This window comes from Electrophorus electricus, chromosome 2 (assembly GCF_013358815.1).
Source record: "Electrophorus electricus isolate fEleEle1 chromosome 2, fEleEle1.pri, whole genome shotgun sequence".
In the NCBI taxonomy this organism is placed as follows: Eukaryota; Metazoa; Chordata; class Actinopteri; order Gymnotiformes; family Gymnotidae; genus Electrophorus; species Electrophorus electricus.
In genome coordinates, this window is record NC_049536.1 from 32,896,274 (window position 1) to 32,920,857 (window position 24,584).

At 39.9% G+C, this 24,584-nt stretch overlaps 1 protein-coding gene across 7 annotated transcripts; it reads left to right on the forward strand.

Moving 5' to 3' along the window:
• Positions 1 to 1,090: 1,090 nt before the first annotated feature.
• On the forward strand, positions 1,091 to 24,142 carry mbnl2 (muscleblind-like splicing regulator 2). Of its 7 annotated transcripts, XM_027014763.2 has the most exons (10): positions 1,091 to 1,362; positions 6,462 to 7,189; positions 13,874 to 14,038; positions 14,679 to 14,888; positions 15,107 to 15,343; positions 16,081 to 16,134; positions 16,521 to 16,674; positions 17,013 to 17,048; positions 18,422 to 18,516; positions 20,342 to 20,457. In XM_027014763.2, exons 2-10 carry the CDS (start codon positions 7,016 to 7,018, stop codon positions 20,354 to 20,356), a joined length of 1,140 nt encoding a protein of 379 aa, XP_026870564.1. In that variant the 5' UTR covers positions 1,091 to 1,362; positions 6,462 to 7,015; the 3' UTR covers positions 20,357 to 20,457. The 7 variants fall into 7 exon arrangements, with proteins under 7 accessions (XP_026870564.1, XP_026870562.1, XP_026870563.1 ...); XM_027014761.2 differs by lacking the exon at positions 18,422 to 18,516 and having other exon boundaries at positions 20,342 to 24,142; XM_027014762.2 differs by lacking the exon at positions 18,422 to 18,516 and having other exon boundaries at positions 1,091 to 1,354; positions 20,342 to 24,142.
• Positions 24,143 to 24,584: the final 442 nt, after the last annotated feature.

Below are 24,584 nucleotides of genomic sequence, written 5' to 3' on the forward strand. Positions count from 1 at the left end.
TTCAAACTTGTGCTGGCTATTGTAATATCATGTGCAAGAAAATCTTGCTACCAGCAAAAACTAATGTACGTCGTCGCATACTGTGCTTAGATAAGATACATAGCTACCACAAGGGGGCGCCTGATTTTATGGATTAATTGAACAGAGAGAGCATTACCCAAGGCTGGCACTTAGAGAATGGCATTAAAGCAGGTCCTGGTTCAGAAATGCCAGCCAAAGAAACAAAGTTCCAACACAATCTGGTATTCCACAGAAGAATTATTTGCATTTCCAATGTGCATTTTCTACATTACAATTGCACTGTACAATTGCATAAACACCCTTGCACTGGTTCATCTTTATGTTATTGGTCACCTTGAAAGAAGCCACATTGAAAGGCTATTGTGCTTTGTTGTTCCCCTATGAAAACATCACGAATATTTTATAGCTATGTAGGGCATCTTCTTGCTAACCAGCAAACATTTTGTTTGGGGAAGGTTTTTTTTATGATGAGGCTCTGGGCCTATATCTGAGAACTGAAACTTCATAGTTATCCAGTAAAACCACAACCAATTAGTGCTGTTTGTATTAGGTCTAATCTTATTTGAGCTATATTTCCAAAGGCTTGATCTTATAAGTGTATATAGCTTGCTTTATTTTTGACAGTTAGTGAAAAATTATGTGATTTGCTTAACTGAGGAATTCACAGATAAACCAGCCTTTGAAACAACGCCAGCGATGACACCAGCAGACTCGTGTTTATCAATAGCTGCGCAGTCCCACGTTTTCATGTGATGAAAATAACTGCTTACGTTTACTCTACAGCATCACTGTTACCCTGGTAACAAGGAGGCCGCTCACACGGCTGCTGACATCCTCTCGGATCATACCACACGCGTGCCTACGGGGTACCCGCAACCTCCGCACCTGATTATTTTACTGACACGTTGTCAGATAGCTGGCGGGCAAACATTTACTAAAGTATTTCGTTTTTACCAAATTAATTGTTTTTGTTTTTACAATAGGTCTTCAATAGGTAACGATAGTCGATTATGGACACCACCACCCCCCCCGCGTTTGCAACTTGCGAGCTCTTCCTGAAAAACAGACTCGAGCTGTCAAATGCTTGTTGCTCGAGGGAAGTCGGCGTTGGCAAAAGTAGTCGGTTAGCAGTCCAAAAAACCGCCCTCATCGCTTTCAACTCTCTTAGCCTAATTCGGGTTAAGAGCTGTTTTAATAGCCCATCGAGTTTTAGTCGAAACCCAGCCGTTTTTAGCGTGTGCTTTGCTTTGACTTTGACCGCACTGGGCGGTTGCAGCCTCCGTCCGTGACTCGGTTGTGGCTAGCGGCGCTTCGTGAGGAGGAGATCCGTGAGGTGAGCAGGTGGGAAACCGTGTCAAGTTATTCGCCTCAGCCAACATGCCTCTGCTCTTTTGAAACAGTTCGTGTTTAAATGCTCGTCGCACCAGCGTGCAGAACTAGTCCTTTTTTTATGATGAGGACGCAGTTAAAAGCGGTAACACGACGCAACGAAGCTGAAGTGAACGCCGACCGGGCGACGTGTAGCTAACGCCTGTAGCATTAGCCAGCTAGCGTTAGCCGTCGTGCTAGCGAGCCAGAGTAAGTTATGCTAACGCTAGCTAGCGCTAGCTCGCCAACTGTTTCAAGTTGTTCAGCGTTAGCTAACGTTTAATGACCGTGCTGGGTGATTCAAAGCTAGCTGCACGAAATAACGAAAGCAGCAGGCAACTTTTACGTAATTTACGTAAAAAAAAATAAACCGTCCTTCTGAATCTTAGTGTGTTTACAGTTCTGTTCAGTTACCTTAATTCAGTACAACACTGTAATAATTGTGTCATAAGCGGTGGTTTCAGTGTGCACGTTTGCAGCTGTTTTAAATTCGTTTTCGATGCATTTTATTGCTGCGAATGTAGCTAGCTAACAAGCTAGCTTCATAAACTGGCATTGCTTCGAGTTTATACCATAGGACCGTTGCTATAGGCCCAGTTACCCGTGACAACTTTATTAACTAGCTAGCTCGCTAGTTTTGTGAGTAGAGTTGTTTAAGGTTAACCATAATTCGTATTTCAGATTTAGTGCAGGTTGATTTTTTTTCAGTTTACGGTGAGCTCTGGTCCAGCAGGAAGATCTTTCAGGAACAGGAAGGGTGAGGTTGGATAATTGTTCGGTGGTGAGGCTTTCGTTTTTATAACATGAGAAATGAAAATTCCTGGTTACGATTGCCCTGAGGTTGTGTTGCAGTGCAGAGAAAGGCAACGTTTTTTTTGTTTGTTTGTTTTTTTTACCGAATGTGCTAAAAAGGTGATCCATAGTCTCTGCAGGGAATGGGAATCTGCACTATCTGTGGTGCAGAAAGTGCAGATTTTCTTTCAGTTTTCTGAAGCTGCTTTTGTTCTAAATATAAATGTTTTAGAAACTGTACACATGTACAAAAGTGGACGAACTGAAGTATATGACATAAGTTGACAACATAGTATATAAAGATATGTCTTCTTCATTTGGTATATTCGGTTTCTGATAGTGCTGTGTTTGCTCACTAAACATTCATCATCAAATTTGTTTTATACATTTGAAACTAGCCAGTATTAATGACCTGTAGGCCAGACTTGCGCTCATTCACTAAAAAGTTTGATCAGCTTTCTCAGTATTTTAGTATGCAACAAATTAAAGAATAACAGATGAAGTGGATAACAGCAAATGGCCACTTTGCCTTGAATTATAGTGAGTGACCCACTTCAAATACAGTAAGCTAAAATCAGCTTGTTCTGTTTCATCAGTGCAGTCCAGTACTGGCCTAATTTAGACATGTCGCCTCTGGCTCAAAGCACCCAGTTACTGCTTCAGCTCAACACTTCAGAATTACCAGTGAGCCAGGGCCCTTGGCATGATCCTTGTTTTATGATTTAAGCAACACATTCCAAAGATCACTCTTAGTTTATAAATGACTGATTATGAGGTATCATGATTAAAGGGCTGTGATATTCTACAACATAATGCAGATTTTTGTGAAATCTAGTTTAGACATAGACATTGGTCTAAATGCAAAATTATTTATTTTGTAATACCTTTACAATAAAGTTAAATTGAATAAACAGCATCAAAATCAACAAATAAAGCACAAAGGTGTTATTCAAGTGTTATTCAATAGGACAGAAAAGAAACACACACACACACACACACACAAATACACACATACATACATTATATATATATATATATATATATATATATATATATATATATATATATATATATATATATACACACACACACACACACACACACATACATACATACATACATACATATATGTATGTGTGTGTTTTATATTTATATATATATTTATATATATATATATATATATATATATATATAATGTGTGTTTGTGTGTGTGTATATACCTCTTCATATATAAACTGCTGCCTTCCACTACTAATTCAGAAACACTCTGCTTATACAGCTGATGAAGGACCTCTGTCCTAAATGTTCTGTTTCTCTGGAAACTCGGTGTACTTTACTACAATTTTCAATATCTACATCTCTTACTACAGTTACAACAATTGCAACAACTTTGAGAGGTGATTTCACTTAAGCTCAGTCAATGTAATTTGCATAGTAGTGTAACCATCTGGTTCACAACAAAAAAATGTTTTAAAGGGCCCTTATAATGGAAAACTGAATTTCCCTTGTTTTATCGAAATAAAGAATTTTGAAGTGTTATGTAAATACGTTTTACATATTTTATATATATATATATATATATATATATATATATATGTGTGTGTGTGTGCGTGCATGCGTGTGCGTGTGCGTGTGCGTGTGTGTATATATATAAGTATATGGAATCTAAGATGCAAAATCATACTGTTTTGAAATTACTGTTTGTGTGATGTCACGAGAACATGCTCATTTACATATCTCTGCTAACACAGGCTATGACAGATTAGCCCCACCCACTGACATTGGACTTCTCAGACATGTTTAGTTCTGAGAGCTTTTGAATAAGGCACAATAGTGGCAGCCAATCAAAACGGTTCTTTTATTTCGTATCTTTCTTAAAGGCACAGTAACAAACAGCCTGTTTAATTTTATAAGATAAATAGATAAAGGTTGGAAAATGGTCATGTACAAATTAATTAGGAGTTATTCAATGAATTAATTTTGAAAGAAAAGATGTAGAATATTGGAACTTTAATCTTTTGTCTATTTTCAGAATTTGTGTGTGGATGTGGACTGTGCCTGTTCTTTGTAGAAATATTTCAGTATCTAAAAAAAACCTCTCTATCTCAATTCACCTCCTCAAGGCCATAACTCTCACACACCAGAGACAATTATCATAGCACATTCACTTTTTTAGATACTGCAGTCCCAGTGATTCTGACAAACAGCGGTAGGAAAAACACTGGAACACCCACACAGAGCCAAAGGTCAGAATATTGAGCAGCAGAATGTAAAACAGTATCTCTGCCCACCTACAACCAGTCAAATCTCATGTTTACATGCACTTACAGTAACTGTATACTAGCAACTTTTGATAAGATTTTGTATTACCAAACTACCTTCCTCACCACCTATAATAAACAAGAAAATGTTTATCCATAATTTGAGAGCTACTTTGTCTGTATACATATATATTTAGTTTGCAAATGGTATTTGGTTCTATCCATGCCTTCTGGTAATTTAAGTTATTTTGAGCAAGAAAAACACAATTGCCCCAATTATGTTTTAATCCTTAGGGAGAACAAAATGAGTTTCATTTAGATGAGTGAGATGATGCCCATCTGAAATAGGCTGATGCAGGTGGCCTACTTATACTGCTGCTGTATTAAACTGGCTACCAAAGCTAGTTACATACTAAACAGCATATTATTTACTTTCACAACAGTGAACACTAGTTGTACTTATAGATAATCTTTCCTGTTAAACCAAAAGAGTTTATCACAGGAGTACTCTCTTAGTAAAGGACATATTGTCATTACTGCCCTTCCCCATTCCTATGAAGTCATCACCTCCTGTTACTTAATAGATTTTTTTTTTGTAAGTACATGGATATGAATAGATAGTACTATATTTTTTGTAGTACATTAAGTAGGCCACATGCATCATCCCGATTTAGATATGGTGCAGCAAAGCTCAGCTGGTATTAAATTTTCATTAAACAGTAGCAGAGACTGGCTCAAGGTCAGTAGCATTAATCAATCAAAGTCAGATTTATCAGTGCAATCATCAGGAAGCTGGTGTATGCGCATACAAAAAGACAGAGAGGAAAAATGATGGGGAGAGATGAGAGATGCTGTGGTAACAGTCTGACATTACCGTGGGCTTTGCTATCTCATTAGTTTATGGCTTACCTTCCTTTCCACAAGGTGCACCTTGGCTTTACAGACAAAAACCTGCTGCTTTCTATGTAAAATTTAGGGTAAAATCCACCGTAAGTCATCTCTTTTCCCTCAAGGTCATTAAGAGTCTATTGTCCTTAGTACTTCCGGTTTCTGATGGCAGACTGTGTGATTGCAGGTATACAGAACTGGCCTGCTTCACTGTTCTGCCATTAAGAGCTCAGATTGCTGAGAACTGCCAATATTAGACTTAACACAAGGTGGTCTCTCATGCACCAGGCCAGGTGATCTGGAGAATGCTGAGCAATCCTATGAGCAGTTGTCACTTAGTAACAAAGTCTCCTCTATAATTGACAATTCAGTGTTCATGAAGCCTTATTTTATGTCCAGAGGTTTCATGTATAAGGAACCTGTTGGTTCTTTGGTTTTCTTTTTTCCATCTAAAGTGTAAGATGTCAGCTACAACATCCAAAACCATGGTGCAGTAATACAGTAATTATAATGCTAGAGTGAACTATATATTCATTACAATGACAAAACGCAACTCTGGACTCTAGATTAATGTACTTTGAACTTAATTTATGGTTTGTGGTGCCATTTGGATCAGTCTAACTTAGCTGAGATATCTCATCCTGATGGTCACATGATGGCAAAGCAAGTAAACTATCACACTGGACCATCTTTCTATAAGTTAAGATCTTAACACTGTAATGCCTTTAGGAAACTGGTTCTGATCGCATCAGCATCAATAGTACTTATATGCATTATCATGTGTTTGATTGTTGTTGGGCAGTCTTATCCTGATTTCTCTGAAGTGAGTGCTCACTACTTGTGTTCAGCAAGTCCCCCTGGGGTATGTGATTTAATAGCATAGCTGCTGTGTCCTGATCTGATACAGCTCTGGCAGAGTACTGTTGACTTAAGAGATCGCATACTGGAGAAGCAGTGTTGGAGTACTGATTAGGGTTATCTCAGAGCTTTTGTTCACTTCAGGAGAAATGTTAGTCAGCCAATTAGCTGTTCTTGACCTTCCATTAGGTTCATTACAGTTCGTTGCTGAATTCTGTTGCAGCGTGTAATAGTTTGTATTTCTAATTTTTTTCCCTTTCTTTTTCCTAACAGACCATTGTCAGGAAGTGCCTTTCACACAACTCCCCATGTAGCTGATCTCTGGTCTCTGTCCCTGAGCACCACCCACAGCCCTCTCTCTCCACCTCCATCAGAGGACTAATCTGTCCACCTCAAACTATCCCTCACTCCACCTGACTGCACAATTCAGTCCATCTCACAGGAGCCAACAGCAGAGGAGTCCTGTGACAGCCCCAACCAAAAGAGAATTAAAGGAAGAGGAAAGAAATTGAGCCCTCTCTCAGAGTAGCTGGAGGAACATGCTTCATCAGAACATTACATTTTGATAAAAGCAAAATATTTAGCTAAAGGTAGTCTGAGGCCCTTCCTGTTTTGAGTGCCTCAAAGAATGCCCAGTTCACCTATTAGTTTCTGGGCATTTAAACTCTCACTCATATGACTGACAGCTCACTGAGTAAACACAGTCTCCATTTTACCATAAATGACTTTACACCACAGACCGACAGCCTGAACGTAGCGGATAAGCGCCTGTGTGTGGTTATCAGATCTCCGATTGCTTAGTGTATCGTGCCGTGTCCGTCAGCACGATGTCAGTGGCTTTGCCGGCTGTTCGTGACACTAAGTGGCTGACTCTGGAAGTGTGTCGGCAGTTCCAGAGAGGCACGTGCTCTCGCAGTGACGAGGAATGCAAGTTCGCTCACCCACCCAAGAGTTGCCAGGTGGACAACGGGCGAGTTATTGCCTGCTTTGACTCCCTCAAGGTAAGAAATGCTAGGTGGATATTTAAGAAACCTGAATGCCGTTAAAATAAATACCAGAAAATGGCTGTATGAAAGAAAAGAACCTTAACACTGCTATCCTCTGAGATTAATGAGGATATAGTCTCTCTCCACCCCAGCCCCCTTCCCCAGCTCTCTCTCTCTCTCTCTCTCTCTCTCTCTCTCTCTCTCTCTCTGTGCTGCATACTGCTGAGCTGTGCTGCTGGATTACTTTAGTGGTGTCCTCTTGAGGCTGGGCAGCAGGGACAAAATCCTCCTCATTTAAGTAAATTTATGAAGTATTAGGGTGTGTTTATAGGAGGAAACATCTTCATTTTAAGTACAGTAAATTAGCAACTTACATATGTGTTATTTAACTAATGTTACAGTAGTCCAGTGTGGTACAGAAGTTCAGTTTCATAAATATGGTTTGTAAACCTCTGAAGTCTAATTATGTCAGCATTTTTCAAACATGAAAAGCCATGAAAAGTTGAACTGACAGTAGTGTGCACAGTAAGGTTAATGACACCCTTGATTCTGGTTTTCTGGATAATAGTGTGTTTGTGGCCTATCATCCAGCCCTAAAGACTCTGACCCTTATCCTTCCCTTGACACCCCAAAACGTGCAGTGGCAGTTTTCTCTATAGCCATGTTTTTAAGGAGTTGGGATTGGAGATCTTTAGAACCAGAAACTAGCAGACAGGAACGGATGGATTTCTCTGCTACTTGACCACTGTAGTCACCTGTGCTCTCAATGTGGCTTCCTTAACTTCGCTAATAGGAAAACACTGCTCAGCACACATCTTAGATACTAATGTCATAAAAGCATAAGCTCCTTCTATGTTGACACACAAACACCGGCTCATGCTTTTACTCCTCACAAACAGCCCTCACTCAGAGTGATTATACGCTACCTCTCCAGACCCCATCACGTACTCCTGCTCAGTCTCCCTCCCTCCCTTATTTTTCTCTCTTTTTCTCTGCCTGACCCCCATACAAATGCATTTTCATAGTGTTGTTTGCCCCTGTTGTGCTGACTGTCAGTCAATCTCTGCTGGAAAGCCAGTTTTCCCTGAGACAGCCTCAGAGGAGATGGCCAGAGAGGTGGTAGAACAGCGTGTAAGAATATTTCAGCCATTGTTTAATTCCTTTAGCTGTTAATGTTTGGGTACATGCAGAAGTTTTGCTTTGGATTTTTGTTGTCACATACAAACCATGTCATTATAGAAACATAATACATGATGTAGTAAGCCCACACGCAGCTATTGATTTGCAAGATGCATATTAAAATTTAACTAAGCACAGTGTGTGGATGTAAAGCTATCTTTATGTAAAAATTAGATTGATGTCTAAACTAACACTGAAGGATATACCGTTTATGTATCTCTACCATGGTATAAACACCGTTAAAAGGCTGCAGTATGTTCCTTTTTTTTAGCCATTTAGAGGAACATGGGTCAAGCATGCGCTGCATGTGCAGTAAAAACCAAACAGACGTCTTGTTGACAAAGAGGACAAACTGAGTTCAAATAAATGTTTTGAGGAAAGAGAGTGAGGAAAGTTAATGGTAGAAATTAGTGTGAAAAAACATAGCTGTGCAGATATGTTTCTGATGAAGGAAGCAGCATGAAATCTGTATTATAGCAGATATTGCATCCAACGTGATAAAGTCTGTGTTACAGAAGATAACACGTCCAACATGATGGAGGCTCTCACTGTGAATAAATGGATCCACCTTCAGTGCTTTGGACACAAGCTACATCTGGCAATTGCTATGCTACATTTTGCCTTATTAAAAAGTATAAATTTTGATTATATTATGAGTAAGAAGCAGGCTGTGCTCCATATGTGCCAACACTTTTTTTGCATGTATATTTATGTACCTTTTTTTTCTTTAACATTTGTTAGATTTATGTTTGTTAAAGTTTTTAACAAATATGTGTTATTATACGTGTTCCTGTGGAAAACACAGTGAGGGGTGATGATACTCTCAGCAGTGCCGTTGGCCTTTGCATAAAGCTTTTCTCCAGTTGGAGAAAGAAGCAGAGAAAGAACTCAACCTTGTTTCTTTAGCATTTAAAAAAAAATAAAAAATCAGACTACTTATTGTAAACTAACACAGTGCATGTTCTGTCACTGTGTTTAATTAAATATTTTGGAAAGTAATTGATTTTCCAAATCCATTTGTTATAAAATAATTACACAATATTTAATCATCATTTCAAATATCAAGTGTTCATATTATCAAGGTCTTTAGCATAAATACCTAGGTATGATATTTTTTGTCAATATCGTACAGCGTTAGTCTAAACTTTAAATCCTTTATTATTGTTTGTGTCTAAACCTTAAATCTCTCTAATCTGATTATGAAACATCATCTTGTTTACTGTAAATGCTTAATTGGGCTAGTTAGCTACTTATCTTTAAGCGTGTATTATTTTGTGTTTTCTATTTCTCTTTAACATCATAAATGAACAGTAGTGTGCATTCTGACCCAGTGTTTGTGCTGCACAGCTGCAGGTTCTGTATTATCCCAGGAGAGAATTTCTTATATAGACTCTCTCTCTCTCTCTTTTTCTCTCTCTTTCTCTCTCTCTCTCTCTCTCTCTCTTTTTCTCTCTCTTTCTCTTTTTCTCTGTGCTCTCTCACTCTGGGAATTACCTTATCCTCTAAGTGATAGCATAGATTTTGCAAGCCATGAGTTACCTTGGGCTGATTTTGCAAGCACAGTGAGTTACTCTTCCAGCAATTGGGAACGGCTGTGTAGTGTTGTGTTTTTCCCAGGTGTAATCATGTCTTGACCTTTATGTTGGACAAGCTTGCAATGCTTAACACTGTGTCCTTTGAAATGTGTTTTATTTGCTTTTGCAAAATTTTCATCATTGAAGCACATTCGACAATTTCTCATAAGCCCGGGAAAAAACACACTGCTGTTGAGGTCAGACCACATGGAAATTTGTACAATAAAATCCTCATAGTGTATCAGGAAATTAGCAGAAGGCCACTGATGGTTCAGGGACTTCATGGTCACATAGTTGAAAGGGGAAAGTTAATTCAGCATCCTCTTCGCTGCCCCCCTGTCTTTCAGTCCTGACTCTTGTTGCGGCTACACGTGGCTCTGTGTCCATCCCCCACCCAATTCAGCCTTAGACTTAGTCTCCCTGAGTAAACCATCCCTGAGAGCCGCATTGCTGGAGGGCATAGGCGTTTGTGAGTTTAGAAGGTGCATAGATCATACACTAGTAACTAGTAATTCAACATGTAACTGTGCATATGAGTAGTCCAACAAACTAGTGATATTTACATTGAGTTACATAAGGACACGGACCATTTTCAGATGTTACCGTATTATGTTCCAGTGGGATGCAGTCCTACTGTAAATATCTGTATTTTCTTTCACGTTGATGTTTCACTTTTGGCTAGGTATGCATGTCAGTGCCAGTGTTTTTGCTGTTTTTTGGAGATAATTATTAGTTATGTGTGTAGATTTTGTTATTTGACGGAGGATTGGTTGGATGGAAAGGGTATGATGTTAAATATTTATTTTTCAAGCAAATGATGCTGTACCTGTTAAAAGATCTTTTTTAAAGTTTATGCTAAAATGTGAATTTGTATTGGTATCAGCACACTGAAATATGGAAATAAAAACTTATTGTCACATTAGAAATATGGCAGTCCAGAATTTTCACCTGGTACTTTCCTAATTTCAGAATTATCAAGCGTTCTGTGTGATATAAATAGATATATCTAGTACTACATTCTGTATGTCAGAGTTAAAACAGTAGGGAATGGATGAAACTGGAATAAGTAGTTGTCCAGTTTGCACAGAACTGTTTTATAAGACTTCCCCATTTCACAGCCAACTGAATATCATCATACCAGACAGCTATGAGATGTAAGATTTGATTATTTTTCTTGTGTCAAGCATCACCTCCCAAACTGATGTGCGAAATACCTCGATGTCTGGGGAAAGTATTGTGAAAAAATAAGAATGTGAAGAGGCTTCACTCTGTGAGTGACCTAGAATTGTTCTGCTATTGGGTGCTGGGTTTTATATGGGTTAGCCACGCTAAGGCTTTTGAAGGTCCGGTTTACTGCTTCTGCAGTTAGTTTCGTTGCTGTGTTCTCAGAGTAGAATGGGATGAGCTCAAAAAAGCACCCTCCCTGCTCCCTTTGCTGCTGTTTTAAGTGTAATTATTATAACTGCTTACTTTTTTTAGAACCAGAAATTCCAGTTTTGCTGCTGTTGTCTTTTTGTTCAGGTGATTACCATAACCACCTTTTGTCTGTGAAGGTCCTAGAACTAGAAATGCCAGTTCTCCAATGTCAAAGTCGCTGTACATAGACACTCTAATATAAAGGAAGGGGTGATTGACTTGAGCGGTTTGAATGAAATTTGAAACTGTAATAATTGGGTAAAATATTACTATCACTGTGTGACTTAGCCAGTGATGTATCATCATTTCAGCTGTGGAATTCATTTGATTGACTTTGTATTTTATGTAGTTATTTTGAGGTTGTAGCATATTCTAATTATCATAAAAATAGTATGCAGGTTAATTCGATGAACCTCCCTTAGTTGTGTGTGTGTTTTTTGTTTTTTTTTTAACAAAATGTATTATCCTTTTTGACTTCAACAGATTTATTTCTGATTTTGTTTTCATTTACAGTTACACAGTTACAGTTACTGTGAGTTCACAATAGCTATGTGTTTTTGCATTTCCTAGTAACACTCACAGACACGTGCTCACACGTCACTGTAATCTGCATTAGGAAAACACTCACATGAAAAACTGCCACCCCCTTCTAAAGAGGTCTATATACTGCTAAATGGACTCCAATGTGAAAGGCTCATCTCAGCAAACAGTTAATGTTTTGCTGGCTGAGCTATAATACTTCAATCTAATGCAAAACAGATAGACTTAATTTTGTGCGTCTGAGAAAATGCATTTTTCTCCACAAAGCAGTGCTTTATTACTGGCCTTTTTTTATTACTGGCCCTTTATTTTAACTGGCCCATCAGCTGATTCAATACGCGTGCACGCACACGCGCGCGCACACACACACACACACACACAACATGTGTGCACACGCACCCTACTACAGAGCCCCTATATTTAATCAAACTACCATATAACTACTAAAATCATAGCAGCCATTATGTCATTAAACTGTAAGGTGTATTTTTAGTGCCTGACTATAAGTTAAAGGTTAAAGTATGGTCCATATAAAACATTCCTCATTTGATTGGGCCAGTGGTAGCTCACTGCTTAAGGTGTTTGACTATTAATCGGAAGGTTACCAGTTCAAGCCCCACCACTGCGAAGCTGCCATGGTTGGGCCCCTGAGGACGGCCTTTAATCCTCAATTGCTCATGTTTTTGTACTCTTTTGGGGGGGGACAACAGCATCAGCTAAATTCAATAAATGTAAATGATTGGTTTATGTTGGGCCTCGGGGACTGCAGCTCTGAAACCTGATGATACATTCAGGTAATGCTAACTGGCTACTGATTACATATTAGGCCAGTATAGAAATCAGTGGCCTGTCTGTAATCAGCCTAATCAATGCTAACTTCTTCTGGGAGTGCTGAATTCCAGGTAGTCTTGTGATGGAATCCCGTGAAGGCCGAACACTGGAAAGGATATTCATTAGGATAGTTAACCAGGAAGAAATTTTAATGAGTTCACTGATCCGTCTGTTTATGAAATTAGTCACGTTTGCTGAAACTTGTCCTGGCTTTCATAACCCCTAATTATGTTGGAAATTACAATGGGAGGAGAAAAGGGGACTTGGTTTGCCCCCATTATTCTTTTTTTTCCAAGTCTCATACTTTATTGGAAAATCTGAATGTTGGTTCATCTTACAGCATAACCCTTGTTATTGCTTTCTAAAACCATATCTTCTGATTATGGCAGCAAGACCTTTTCAGCTCCAGTTTTACGGTTTCCCAGCCTACCCCAAACCCAACGGCTGACCTCCAGTGGAGAGTGGGCTCTCTCCAAAGAGCATGGGAAATGAGTTCACACACACACACACACACACAAATGTGACCGGTTCAGCTCTTCTTTTCATGTCCTCTGTGTATTGTAGTTCAAAGGCAGAGTATTGACTCACGAAACAGTATATGAATACCCAGGCTCTGCTACCAGCTAATGAGTTAAATATATTCAGTTTTGACTGTTCACTGCTGTGTCTCTAACATCTGTCTTGTCCCAAAAACTTCAGTACAGGAATTGATTCTGATTTCTGTATTGTGAATTGATTCTGATTTGTGTAATGTGTAACCTTTTTTGTATTCATACTTCAGATGAAAGATTTACAAAGTCTATGTATTGTTAAAAAATGTTTGTTTTAATTTAAAGAATTAAGCTACCTGGCACCATAAAAGTTTGATTTTGTAAGATAACAAACAGAACAATAAGTTGTGTTATACAATTTATTTGTGTTAATTTATTGTCTGAGGTTCAGTGAAGTAAAAATTTTGATACCACCAGGCTGGTTACTTTTATAAGTTAAAACTAATAATTTTTTGCAATGTAGGGCTGAGTCAATGATGTTTTTCAGGGATGACTTACATAGCAGTCAGACTGCTGCAAGCAATGACAAATACACAGAGGCTTGGTTTGTGTAACCCCAGGCTACGTCTGTGTGGAGTTCACCGATCTGTGCCTGCCTTGCATTCCAGGGCCGATGCTCGAGGGACAACTGTAAATACCTGCACCCTCCGTCTCACTTGAAGAGTCAGCTGGAGATCAACGGGCGGAACAACCTGATCCAGCAGAAGACTGCCGCAGCGATGCTGGCCCAGCAAATGCATTTCATGCTGCCAGGATCCAGCCTGCCTGCTGTGGTACTTCACATCTCCAGTGCCCCTGGACTCCACTCAGCGCTAGGCTCCGCTATCCACAAGTGATCTGAGCCTATCAATGTCTGGAGCTCTGTAACCTTTTGACCCATGTGCGCCGCATGGTCCAATCACGCTTCTCTGTGATAAAATCTAACCAGCTTTGCCAGACAAAGCTAGTGCTTTGCAAAGCGTCTGGCTATTACACCCACCGAGACCTCATTATCTACATAAATATGATTGTGGATGTAGTCTAAATGAAAATATAGTATTATACCAAATACTCTTTGCTATTATTATCTTATTTATTTCTTATAATTTTTAATCATTTCAGCATCTTTGTTTGGAAGAATTACTAAGACCTCTTAGCTTGTTTATTCATAGTTAGTCTAATATCCAGAAGAGGCTACCTTCTCACTGATTAAGTTACTTGCCAGTTCTGAGGTGAGACATGGAGTCCTGGTGCGTGAGCCTCACTCACCTTGAGTTTCAGAGCTTTTTGGCAATCTGCTGATATTCAGCTTGGAGTTACAGTTTGGGTTTTTTAGAGCCCTTTCTAATCATCTTACTTAAGAAATACTGATGGATTTTATTCACTTACCAAGACTAAAAGTTTAATTTGGTGTTGGTGTTCTTTTCTCTGCAGACTTCGTTTCCTGTTAGTCAGAGTTTGGGGCCAGGGCCCGGGATCAGCTACTCCCCCTATCTCTCTCCTGTCACTCATGGGATGGGCCTGGTTGCCACAGATATGCTCCCCAGCAACCCTGTGATTGTCCCTGGCAACCCTGCGGTAGCGGTGCAGAGCTCAAACTCTGCCTCTTCATCTCAGAAGACACTGCGCTCTGACAAGTTGGAGGTGCAGGACGTAACAATACACACCCAAGTTTCAATCTCGAGTGCACAACAGCTGCACATCAACAAACAAGTGCAGACAAACAAGTGTACACACACATACACATATATACACACACACACATAAATACATACCCATGCAAATACATACTCATTCATACAGAAGAGTCAGTCTGAAGGTTACTGTTTTCATTGTGGGCTGTCTCTGTACCATGTGCGTAGGTGTGTCGAGAGTTCCAACGGGGGAACTGCTCCCGAGGAGAGACAGACTGCCGGTTTGCCCATCCTAGCGACAGCCCCATGATAGACAGCACTGATAACACGGTGACGGTGTGCATGGACTACGTGAAGAGCCGCTGCTCCAGAGAGAAGTGCAAATACTTCCACCCTCCCGCTCATCTACAGGCGCGCCTGAAAAGCTCTCAGAGCCCGCAGAGCACCGCTGCAACTGCTGCAATGGTGAGGCTTGGTAAACAAACAGAAGACACAGTCCTTGCACCCACACGTGACACTCCTGCTGCTGCTCCTTGCTGTGCTGAGGTTTAGTACACAGACATGCACTGTATACAGTCCACACTGTGTAATGCAAGATTCAACCGGACCACCGCTGCTGCTGATTACCTAGTGAGCCCAGTTTCACCCCCTCAAAACACACCAAGTCAAGCCCACACAGCAAGCAGACTGACGCCTTTTTTTAGGACCATTTAAAGCATCGAATGGCCACTGCTACCAGAAGTGGCCACTGTTCATGCTTCATTAGTTTATCTTTAATATGCCAGCAGCTCAGGCTTCAGAACTATGGCAAGTGTTATCTGCACATTTTTATTGGCAGTGGGGGTTAACATCAAGATTCTTTGTAGTATGTCAACTTTTTGTTAAGTTATGGTGGTCTTGAGCAACTAATGAAGCATCATCAGTATTTGCAGTTTCATGCTGGAATAGTGTTTCTATAGCTAACAAAATTTAGGATTGCTTAGCACTTAATGAAGATAACAATAATTAAACCTGTTTTGTTTGTGTGCATGCATATTATTTATGTAGTAAAACAGCGTTCAGGTTATTTCATTTCTTTTGTGTTTTTTTTTTTTCCTCTCACCTCTCGCTGTTCCCATGATGCACCTGTGCTTGCTGTATGTTAATACGCTTGACTCCCATTGGCCCACTGCCATCATGTGTTGGCTGCGTGCTGTGTGCAGACTCAGTCAAGTGCCAAAGTGCTGAAGCGACCCCTCGAGGCAACTGTTGACATGGTACTTCACCTTTCACCTCTGGCTTTGCATGGTCTTAAACCACTGTTATTGTACGGTGCCCACTCACAGATTTGATTTTGCTTCCTCATTTTGAAGTACAGTAAAGCTCATCCCGTGCTTGTGGCATCACGTGCCCTCAGCTAGATATTTACCCTCAAATCCTCAAACCAGGCCTAATCGCTCATATTTTGTACATTTATGTTTCAGCCTCTTAAAGTAGACACCATAACTTACTAGAAGGGAAGAATATTTTACTTCATTATAGAGCTCTATGTAAATATACGAGGTGTTCATTTAATATGTTGTACATTCACTTTTTTTTTTTTTCTCCCTGTTTCTGTCTGTCTGTCTATCTTGTTTGTTCTCTCTCACTCTCTCACTCTCAGGCATTTCCTCACAGCATGCTGCAGCCTCTGGCTAAGCGGGTGGCTCTGGAGAAGAGTGGAGGACCAGGAGGTCTGTTAAACCCCAGCGTCCTGCACTACCAGCAAGCCCTTGCCAGCACACCACTGCAGCCTTCTGCTGCACTGTTCCCCACAGGTGCACATGCATGCAACACAACACACACACACAAACCCATTTAACACACATCCTCAAGTTACATTCTAGTTTGCATTACAGCCCTATCCCTTCACGCTCAGAATGGGTCCACCTTATCTCAAATACTGTTCCCTTTCACATTTGAAAACCTCCTCAGAGCTCCTCAGTTCTGCCTAATGGCTCTCTCCACTCCACGCCTCTGTGTGGGCTTACCTACCTATCTTTACCAAAGCATCTATTATCTCTGTGCAATGGCTTCTGTGGGCCAGAAGTATGTGATGTGCTCTGTAACAGGTTGGCTGTATTAACTCTCTCTCTCCTCTCCACTGCTACTGCAGGCTCAGTCTTGTGCATGTCTCCTGGACCTGGCATCGGTATGTTTCTCTCGCTGTCTCTCTGTGACCTTATCCACCGGCCCCTCTCTCTCTCTTTCCACACTACTCTCCTGTTCTCTCTCACTTAAAAAGACCCCACAGCCGGTTGAAATAGGCCTTAAGACACATGGCCTCTCAGATTGCTTGTTTGTTTGAACACATGCCATGCACAGCTTAAATGAGCAGCGATCTGACGTATCCAACCAGCTGCGCTTTGTGTTTACTTTGCGCCGTATGTAAGCGTGCAGGATTTCATGTCAGAGCGTTCCTGCTTCCCCAAACACCTCCATTAAGTTAGGTTTGAGGCTTAAACAGAGCCGAACATTAGTCCTGCTCACATCCCATAGAGCCAACACAAATATGTAAGAAGTGAAACGTAATGCTGTACTGGAGATGGTGGCTGATGACCCACTCGCAGTACTAACTGATGTTTTTCTGTCATAAAATAAGGCTGGCCTTTTCAACCTTCTATATCAGGAACAACCAGCCAGGGATAGGAGCTTTAATGGGATGATAAACACATTGCGAGCAACGTCTGGACTCCTGCTGGGTAGTGCTCTTGCTTCTGTGACACTCACGTTTCATCGGAATACTTTTGTTGACACATAGAGGCGATAATTTATTCGGTCTTTCCTTTTATGCTTTCTTTTATGGTGGTGTAAATCTGCACTTTAAACCAGTTGCAAAAAAAAATTGACACCCATCTAAGAAAATTACACATCAAGATATGCTTTGTAGCTGTAAATGATGCCTCTGTGAAGTACAGAAAAAAAAGATTGATATTTTGGATATGTGCCTGGAATGTGGGTTTGCTTTGTTTAAAATATGCTGTAGGAGGTTCAGTGTATAATGCATTGTGTGTGTGTGTGTGTGTGTGTGTTTACATGTTTACGTGTATGCATGTTTATATGTGTATGTTCCTGTTAGTTCTGACCTTTTATTGACTCCATTAGTCAATGTACGCCTACCATCTGCAGTTATTGTGGATCTTAATACCACAAATAAAGCCAAACATCAGTATAAGTTATTCGGGTTCTCATGTGACGAAGTTGGAAAAAATCAAACCCCCAATTAGATTTCGATCGAAACCAGTACCTTAAAGTGGTTCGAGTAATAAGGCACTAATTATGTCCTAGAGATAAGTTGTTGGACTTGTTCATTCTTCTCCCTTTTTTCTGCTTCGCTCCTTGTCTGCATGCCATCTGCTGGTCTGATTTAATGGTGGCTTTACCTTTTTATTAGATGCAAGCGCGTGTGCACACACCCACACAGAGTCAAACACTTAAGCTCAGATGTATCCCACACGATTCTGTGGTTACCGTAACGCTGCTCCTCCTTGTTCATTGCTTCTATGGTTCCCTTCCTGAAAAAAGTTCCCATGATGCTCAGTGCCCCGCCCGCTACTGCCTCAGCTCCTGCTGCAAGCCCCTACGCTGCTGCTGCTGCCGCCGCGGCAACCGCCAATCAGGTTTGCTCCTTTACAAGCTCTCTCTCACTGACCCCACCCTCTTAGTTCTAAACAAGTGCTGACCTACATCAATACCCTCTTTTACACAGATCAGATGTCTTTCTCTTAGCACAAACCCATTTAAACATATAAGCCGTCGAGACGCATTTCCCCCTGACTTACTTATTGGTTTATTCTTTAACACAGGTCACATCCTGCTAAAATGGCAGGTGGACATCCAAGCCAAAAACATTATACATGGATTTTTTTTTTCAAACCAATAAGCTGTTAGGGAAATGTGGCATGTATGCAGATAGAATATCTCCTGTATTGCCCTGTTTCCTGAGCTTCACTTTTTTGGAGAAGTCTGGCTCTTGCTCGCTCTGTATTGCTATTGGTAGTCTGGGTCCGTCAGCAGCTCCTGCCACCTCAGACACTCGCAGCGGCTGTTTAGAGCGCCCTCTTCATGCAGTCTGTAGTTATGTTCTGCTGCTTTGTATGTCATTGTTTTGCATGTGTTTGCCTTTTGTGCTGCTCTTGTCAGTGGCACACAGAGCACAGTTTCTCTGGCTGGAGGCAGAACAAGAGAACACAACCAAACAAAGGCACTTAAGAAAAGGAAAGCATGATAAATGATGGCTCGAGTAGAAAGTGTTTTAGCAAATTCATAATACATGTATCACTGCCCTCTACTGGTCACTCACGTGTCATCTCAAAATGTAGGGGAGAAATGTTAAGTCATGAGTGTGCCAGTTCCTCAATCTCCAGAGCAGCAACTGGAATTGATTTGTTGCATGCAGTCTGCCCCACATCAGAAGGCAATGCCCACCCAATGAGGCCTTCTGCCAAACCCTCGGCTCAGCCAGCTATCAGGCAACTTACAGCAAGGCTTGCTAGGCCTAGTTATCAGCTTGGAACTGAGCACAGGTCGTGTGTGTTCAGCAGATAAACCCAGAGTACCCAACACTCATAAAATGGTTTGCCAACTAAGATGGATAGTGTTTGATAACAAAACGTTCGGATTTTATTGGTACTGGAAGCTATCAGAAGTTGTTGTGTTCATATTATAGGTAAGAAAATCTTTTAAGAAAGATTTTAAATTAAATCAGTGGGTTTCTTCATATCAATCAACCACAATCAAGGATAAATCAAAAGGATTTTTAAAACATCTGTCTTCAATAATAATATTATTAATAATAATCTAATCGCTGGTGCCACCAAAAATTCACTTCCACATTTCAGAATTTACACTTACAGCTGAAGAAAAGGAGGTAGTGCTGTGCTTGGTCCTGTGACACTCTCTCCTCTGTGCTAAATGACCTGGCTGTATTAGTTGGGACTTTCAGCCAGGGACATCCTTATAATATATGGGACCTTATATGGATTATGAATTTGCAATGAAGTTGAAAGCCAGTCACAGCTTCAACAAATCCAGATGAATGCTTCTGTTCTGAATACCCTTTAATGAAACAAACAAAAAAAAAAGATAGCTACTGAAGTCCTGGTGTCTCCTATGAAACAGCCGTCATCCATTTGTGCTAAGTAGAAAGTATGTTTCACATCGCGAAGTCCAGTTCTGTTCATTTATAAATCTGCATCTAAATCCATACACAGACTCAACGTCACAGGCTCAGCTTGAGATTCTCACACGGCCTACTGTTGGACACACTTTGAAAGATGAGCCTACTTTTGGATCATCTTTAATTGCATGAAAAATTATTAGAAGTCTCCTTTGAGTTTAGAATTATTAGAACTCTGCTCAATAACTCCTACTGTTCTTCCAGTTGAGAAGTGTTGGATGGTGCAGTGTTTATTTTAACTTGCCTCTTTGTTCTCTTCACAACAGATCATTTTGAAATAGAGCGCAGGAGAGGGACAGAGTGCCAGCGTGACATACACACACTTAGACGAGGAGTGTGTGAATACAGCATCCTCAACTCCCCAGAACTACAGCTACATGCATGTTGACAGACAGACAGACACACACACACATACACACACACACACACGCACGCATACATACATATATACACACTCATACACATACATAAACAGACACACACATAGAGAGTCTAATATACACACAGCACACAAGGAATTAATTGTATGTATACATTTCTAGAAGAGTTTTACTGGAACAAAACCTTATTCTTTTTGCTTGTACATTTTAATACATTATATAGTTATATGACTATACAGTACGCAGTACCATTACCAGTGTTGATTAGAATTAATTCAACACTTATTTTACTGTGTGACTTTATTTGCACTTTTTTTTAAGGCAGTATCTTGAGAAAGACTATCATAAGCCCAGTGTGAGGGATATCCTCTTACCTGAGCTCAGAGATACTAATGTATGAGAATTTACACATGTGGACAGGCAGCAGGAGGGACCTGACACCCTAGTGCCGAAGCATGTCAAAGCCATGCAAAACGATGACATGTCAAAAACTTACAAGAGAATGGCGGACAGCTTTCTGAAAGCTATGCAGGAGAATAACAGAGTAAGCTGATCTCTTAGCTCCACAGCGCCACCTAACACCATGCCTGAGCACAGCTGCAGCACTGCAACTTCAATTAAGTGAACAACTACACTGTTTGCCAAATTATTCATAGGGTAAATTAAAAAAAATGTTGACCTTCAACAGTGGCCAAACAGAATAATGACACATGACTTTAAACCCTTTAAGATTTAAGAGTGTAAATCTCATACTGAATGAGTCATAATTTCACCACAATGGAAGCTATTCTGTTGTTCTCTTGATACTGTGCCATTGAAAAAGAGTGGAAAAAATGAATCAAAGAGATGATTGTGCGCAAATGTGTGTAGGTGTAGACATAGTATAGAGTTAGTTACTTAGTCTGGGCTCCACAGCTAGACTCAGGGTCTAGAAAATTCCCAGCACTTTGAGCTGAGTTCAGTTGAGCTGAGTTGGCCTGAGTTTAGTTGAGCCAAGTAGGCTGAGTTCATTTTGTTCCTGATTTCCTTTTTTGGTTTGTGTATTTATTCTGTTATGATTCTGTATAAGTGCCTAACAATGTTCTTTACAAGCAACTTATGGAGACAGATTTGAACTGTTCATGTTCAGTTATTTTGCTGCAATGTCACTCTCTCACAAAAAGTAAACTTGTTTTAAACAAAAAGGAAAGATGAAAGATCACGGATGTCATAAACATTGTTTATTCTTTTAATCCTTGACAAAAAGCATTAATAAGCCTTAATATTAAAATATAAAAAGATGTCCTATATAGCAGGAATCAACCATCGTGGTCTCATTGCATTGCTCGTGGTTTCTCTGTTCTAACACACAGTTCAGTTCATCATATCATTTTTCTCAAGCCCTTCATGGGTTAATTCATTGGGCAGTGGAGGGACAGCAGTAGAGCAGGGGGTCTGAAGCTGAAACCTTCTGCTGTAGAAACTGCACAATAATTAGCACATGGTTAGCACATTTTCATTTAATGATATAGTTACGTTGGATAACAATCATATGTAAAATATCGGTTTAAATTAGTTTGCTTTCAAATTCCATCACTCTGTTTATGATTATATTCAACTTTACATTTATCTTTACATTTCTAGAACATCTCACAATGATTCACTGCAGTCTCTTTAATATGTACCTGACATAATGCTTAATAGATCTTTTATTACCAAGATTTACAATACAGGAGACTTATTAATTTTCTTTCTGTCCATGTGTTTTTTAGAGTGTTTTAATTCAGGGTGGAGATACAATGCCATGTGAGAACTTAGACAATCCTCAGTTTAGATACTCAAAGGCACTGCTCAGACTTTTACTCATGTAACTTTACTTCTCAGCAGTCAATGCCTGAGGATAATTTATGTTGTGATCTATAAGATATATGAGAACTATTATGTAGTGTTATGGTATTGATCGTTGTTAATGGACCATTGTTGTTTTCTGTTTTGAGATGAATGTAATTTATTTGTGGTAGGGCCTTGTTATTCTGATGGAGTTTTTAAAAGGCTAGGGCAGTCCTGCCTTCCTTTCATACGTCACCTGACTTAGGTAGGGAGAGAGAAGGGGTGGGGCTCCATTTTGGTGGGCTAAAATCTAGTCATGGTTGAGCATTACTTTGGATTACACTGAAAGTTGTTTAATGATACTGTTGTGAATCTAATACTTTGAGGTATGTAATTCTTGAACATTTGAGACTTAGTGGCATGTAACTATGGGTGAAATCTCCTTTTGTCAAAGAGAGAAGCCTAGTAGTGAATAATACATTTGGCCAGCCCGGAGAGGAAGAGTCAGCAAGGGTCCTCATCCGTGCCAGGCACACTGCATGGAACGGCAGCAACGGCCAGGCTGCAAACATGCTCATTATTGTGTCAAACTAAAAATAACTTTGCATTTCATTTTATAGAGGAATTTCACTTATATGTGCTAATATTTTAGGACAGTACTAATTTGTTAATGTGACAGTTCAGAATTGCTATGGATGAAATTGTGTTTTTGTAAGTGATGTTATTTTTCTTCTTTCCTTTCATTTCTTTTTTAATGTAATAGGTTTAAGTATGACATTTTCCCTATTACTGGAAATATACTTAGTTTAAATGCCTTATTGTCATGATGGACCATGCTATGTAATTGAAAATATATTAGTCTTAAGTGTTTTTCACTTATTCTACCAAAAAATAAATACACTTAAATCGAGGTTCATATAGGTTTATTTCCCATGTTCAGGTAAAAACATAAATGCATTGCAGTGAATATGAAACAAAGCATATTAATGCTATAAGAGCAGGTTGTCATCACTCACCGTATGGCTGTGAAAAATCGTACGTCACTGATATTACTGAGTGTGTGTTCAAGAAATGATAATGGGACCGACTACTTCAACCCTTTTTCACAACAGACAGTTCAGAGGCAGAGACATTGAGGATATGAATGAAAAAAAATGTTTTACTAATATATGTTCTCACTTATCTATGTCCTTTCTTGGCACCCACCTCATGGAACATAAATTCAGAATGTGATTTCTCTACTGCTGAGGCACTTTCTGAACAGGTTTTAGTAACCAGTTAGTAGTAGTAACCATTCTGTTCACATGTAATGTTTGCCTTATCTTCAGTGTGATGCTCTTACCGTTTCATGTCTGTAAACATTCTTTGAAAGCTTTTGTAATACAAAAGATTGTATCTGCTCTCTACCTAACATGAGAAATTTTCCTAAAGGAAAATTCTCTCACAAGCCAACGCTAAAGAAGGTAGCAGTTAAAATAGTAGGAGCGACAGATTCCCACTAGATGGCCTTTAATCTTTTTTTCTTTTCTGAAGTTAGTTTGTTCCTCACATCCACGTTAAACAAGTGGGTACAAGTGGAGTTGCGGCTGGATGTGTTGTTTCTAGGTGTGGAGAACAGGTTTTTAGATCGTGACTGTAGTTACACTGCTGGTTTTCTCACCTCCGCCCTGTTCCATAGGCTCCACATACAGCACCACTTTCAGGGGAGGAATCATAAACAGTCAAATTCCACACGGTTTGATTGTCACACATTGCAAACTCCTTTTATGACTTTTTATATGCTCTTTTATGTAGTATTAAGTAGTTTATTGATTTGGTTCCCTAAACACACAGTATGTAAAATGTATCGTCACATAATAAATAAAATCTTTTAATGAGTACCGTGTTTCGTTGCTATGTTTGAGACTGTAATAAAGTTGTTATATAGTGGTTTGTGCACACACTGCTCAAACACAGGGGTAATCAGGTAGTATTCAGACTGTTTGTGATAACCACATGTCCATCAACATTGTTAAACTAGGAATGATTAGTCTACTGCCTTATGGGGGGGGGCAAAATCGTGTAGGGATAATAGCATGGCATGTCAGTATTTTGCCTACATTTCTAAAGCTCTATCCCACGACGCTACTGTGCAACGTTTAATTAAAGCACCACAGAAACAATTAAATCTTTCAAGCTCCATTCATGCCATTTTAAGTTACGATGCACTTTAGAAGCTGTGAGTTTCCATGGCAACAACATCCGGCGCATTGTCCTTTTGGATGCTTGAGCCTTTCAACGCCGAGACGGCGTTGGACTCCAGCGGAAATCCGAGTTTGGG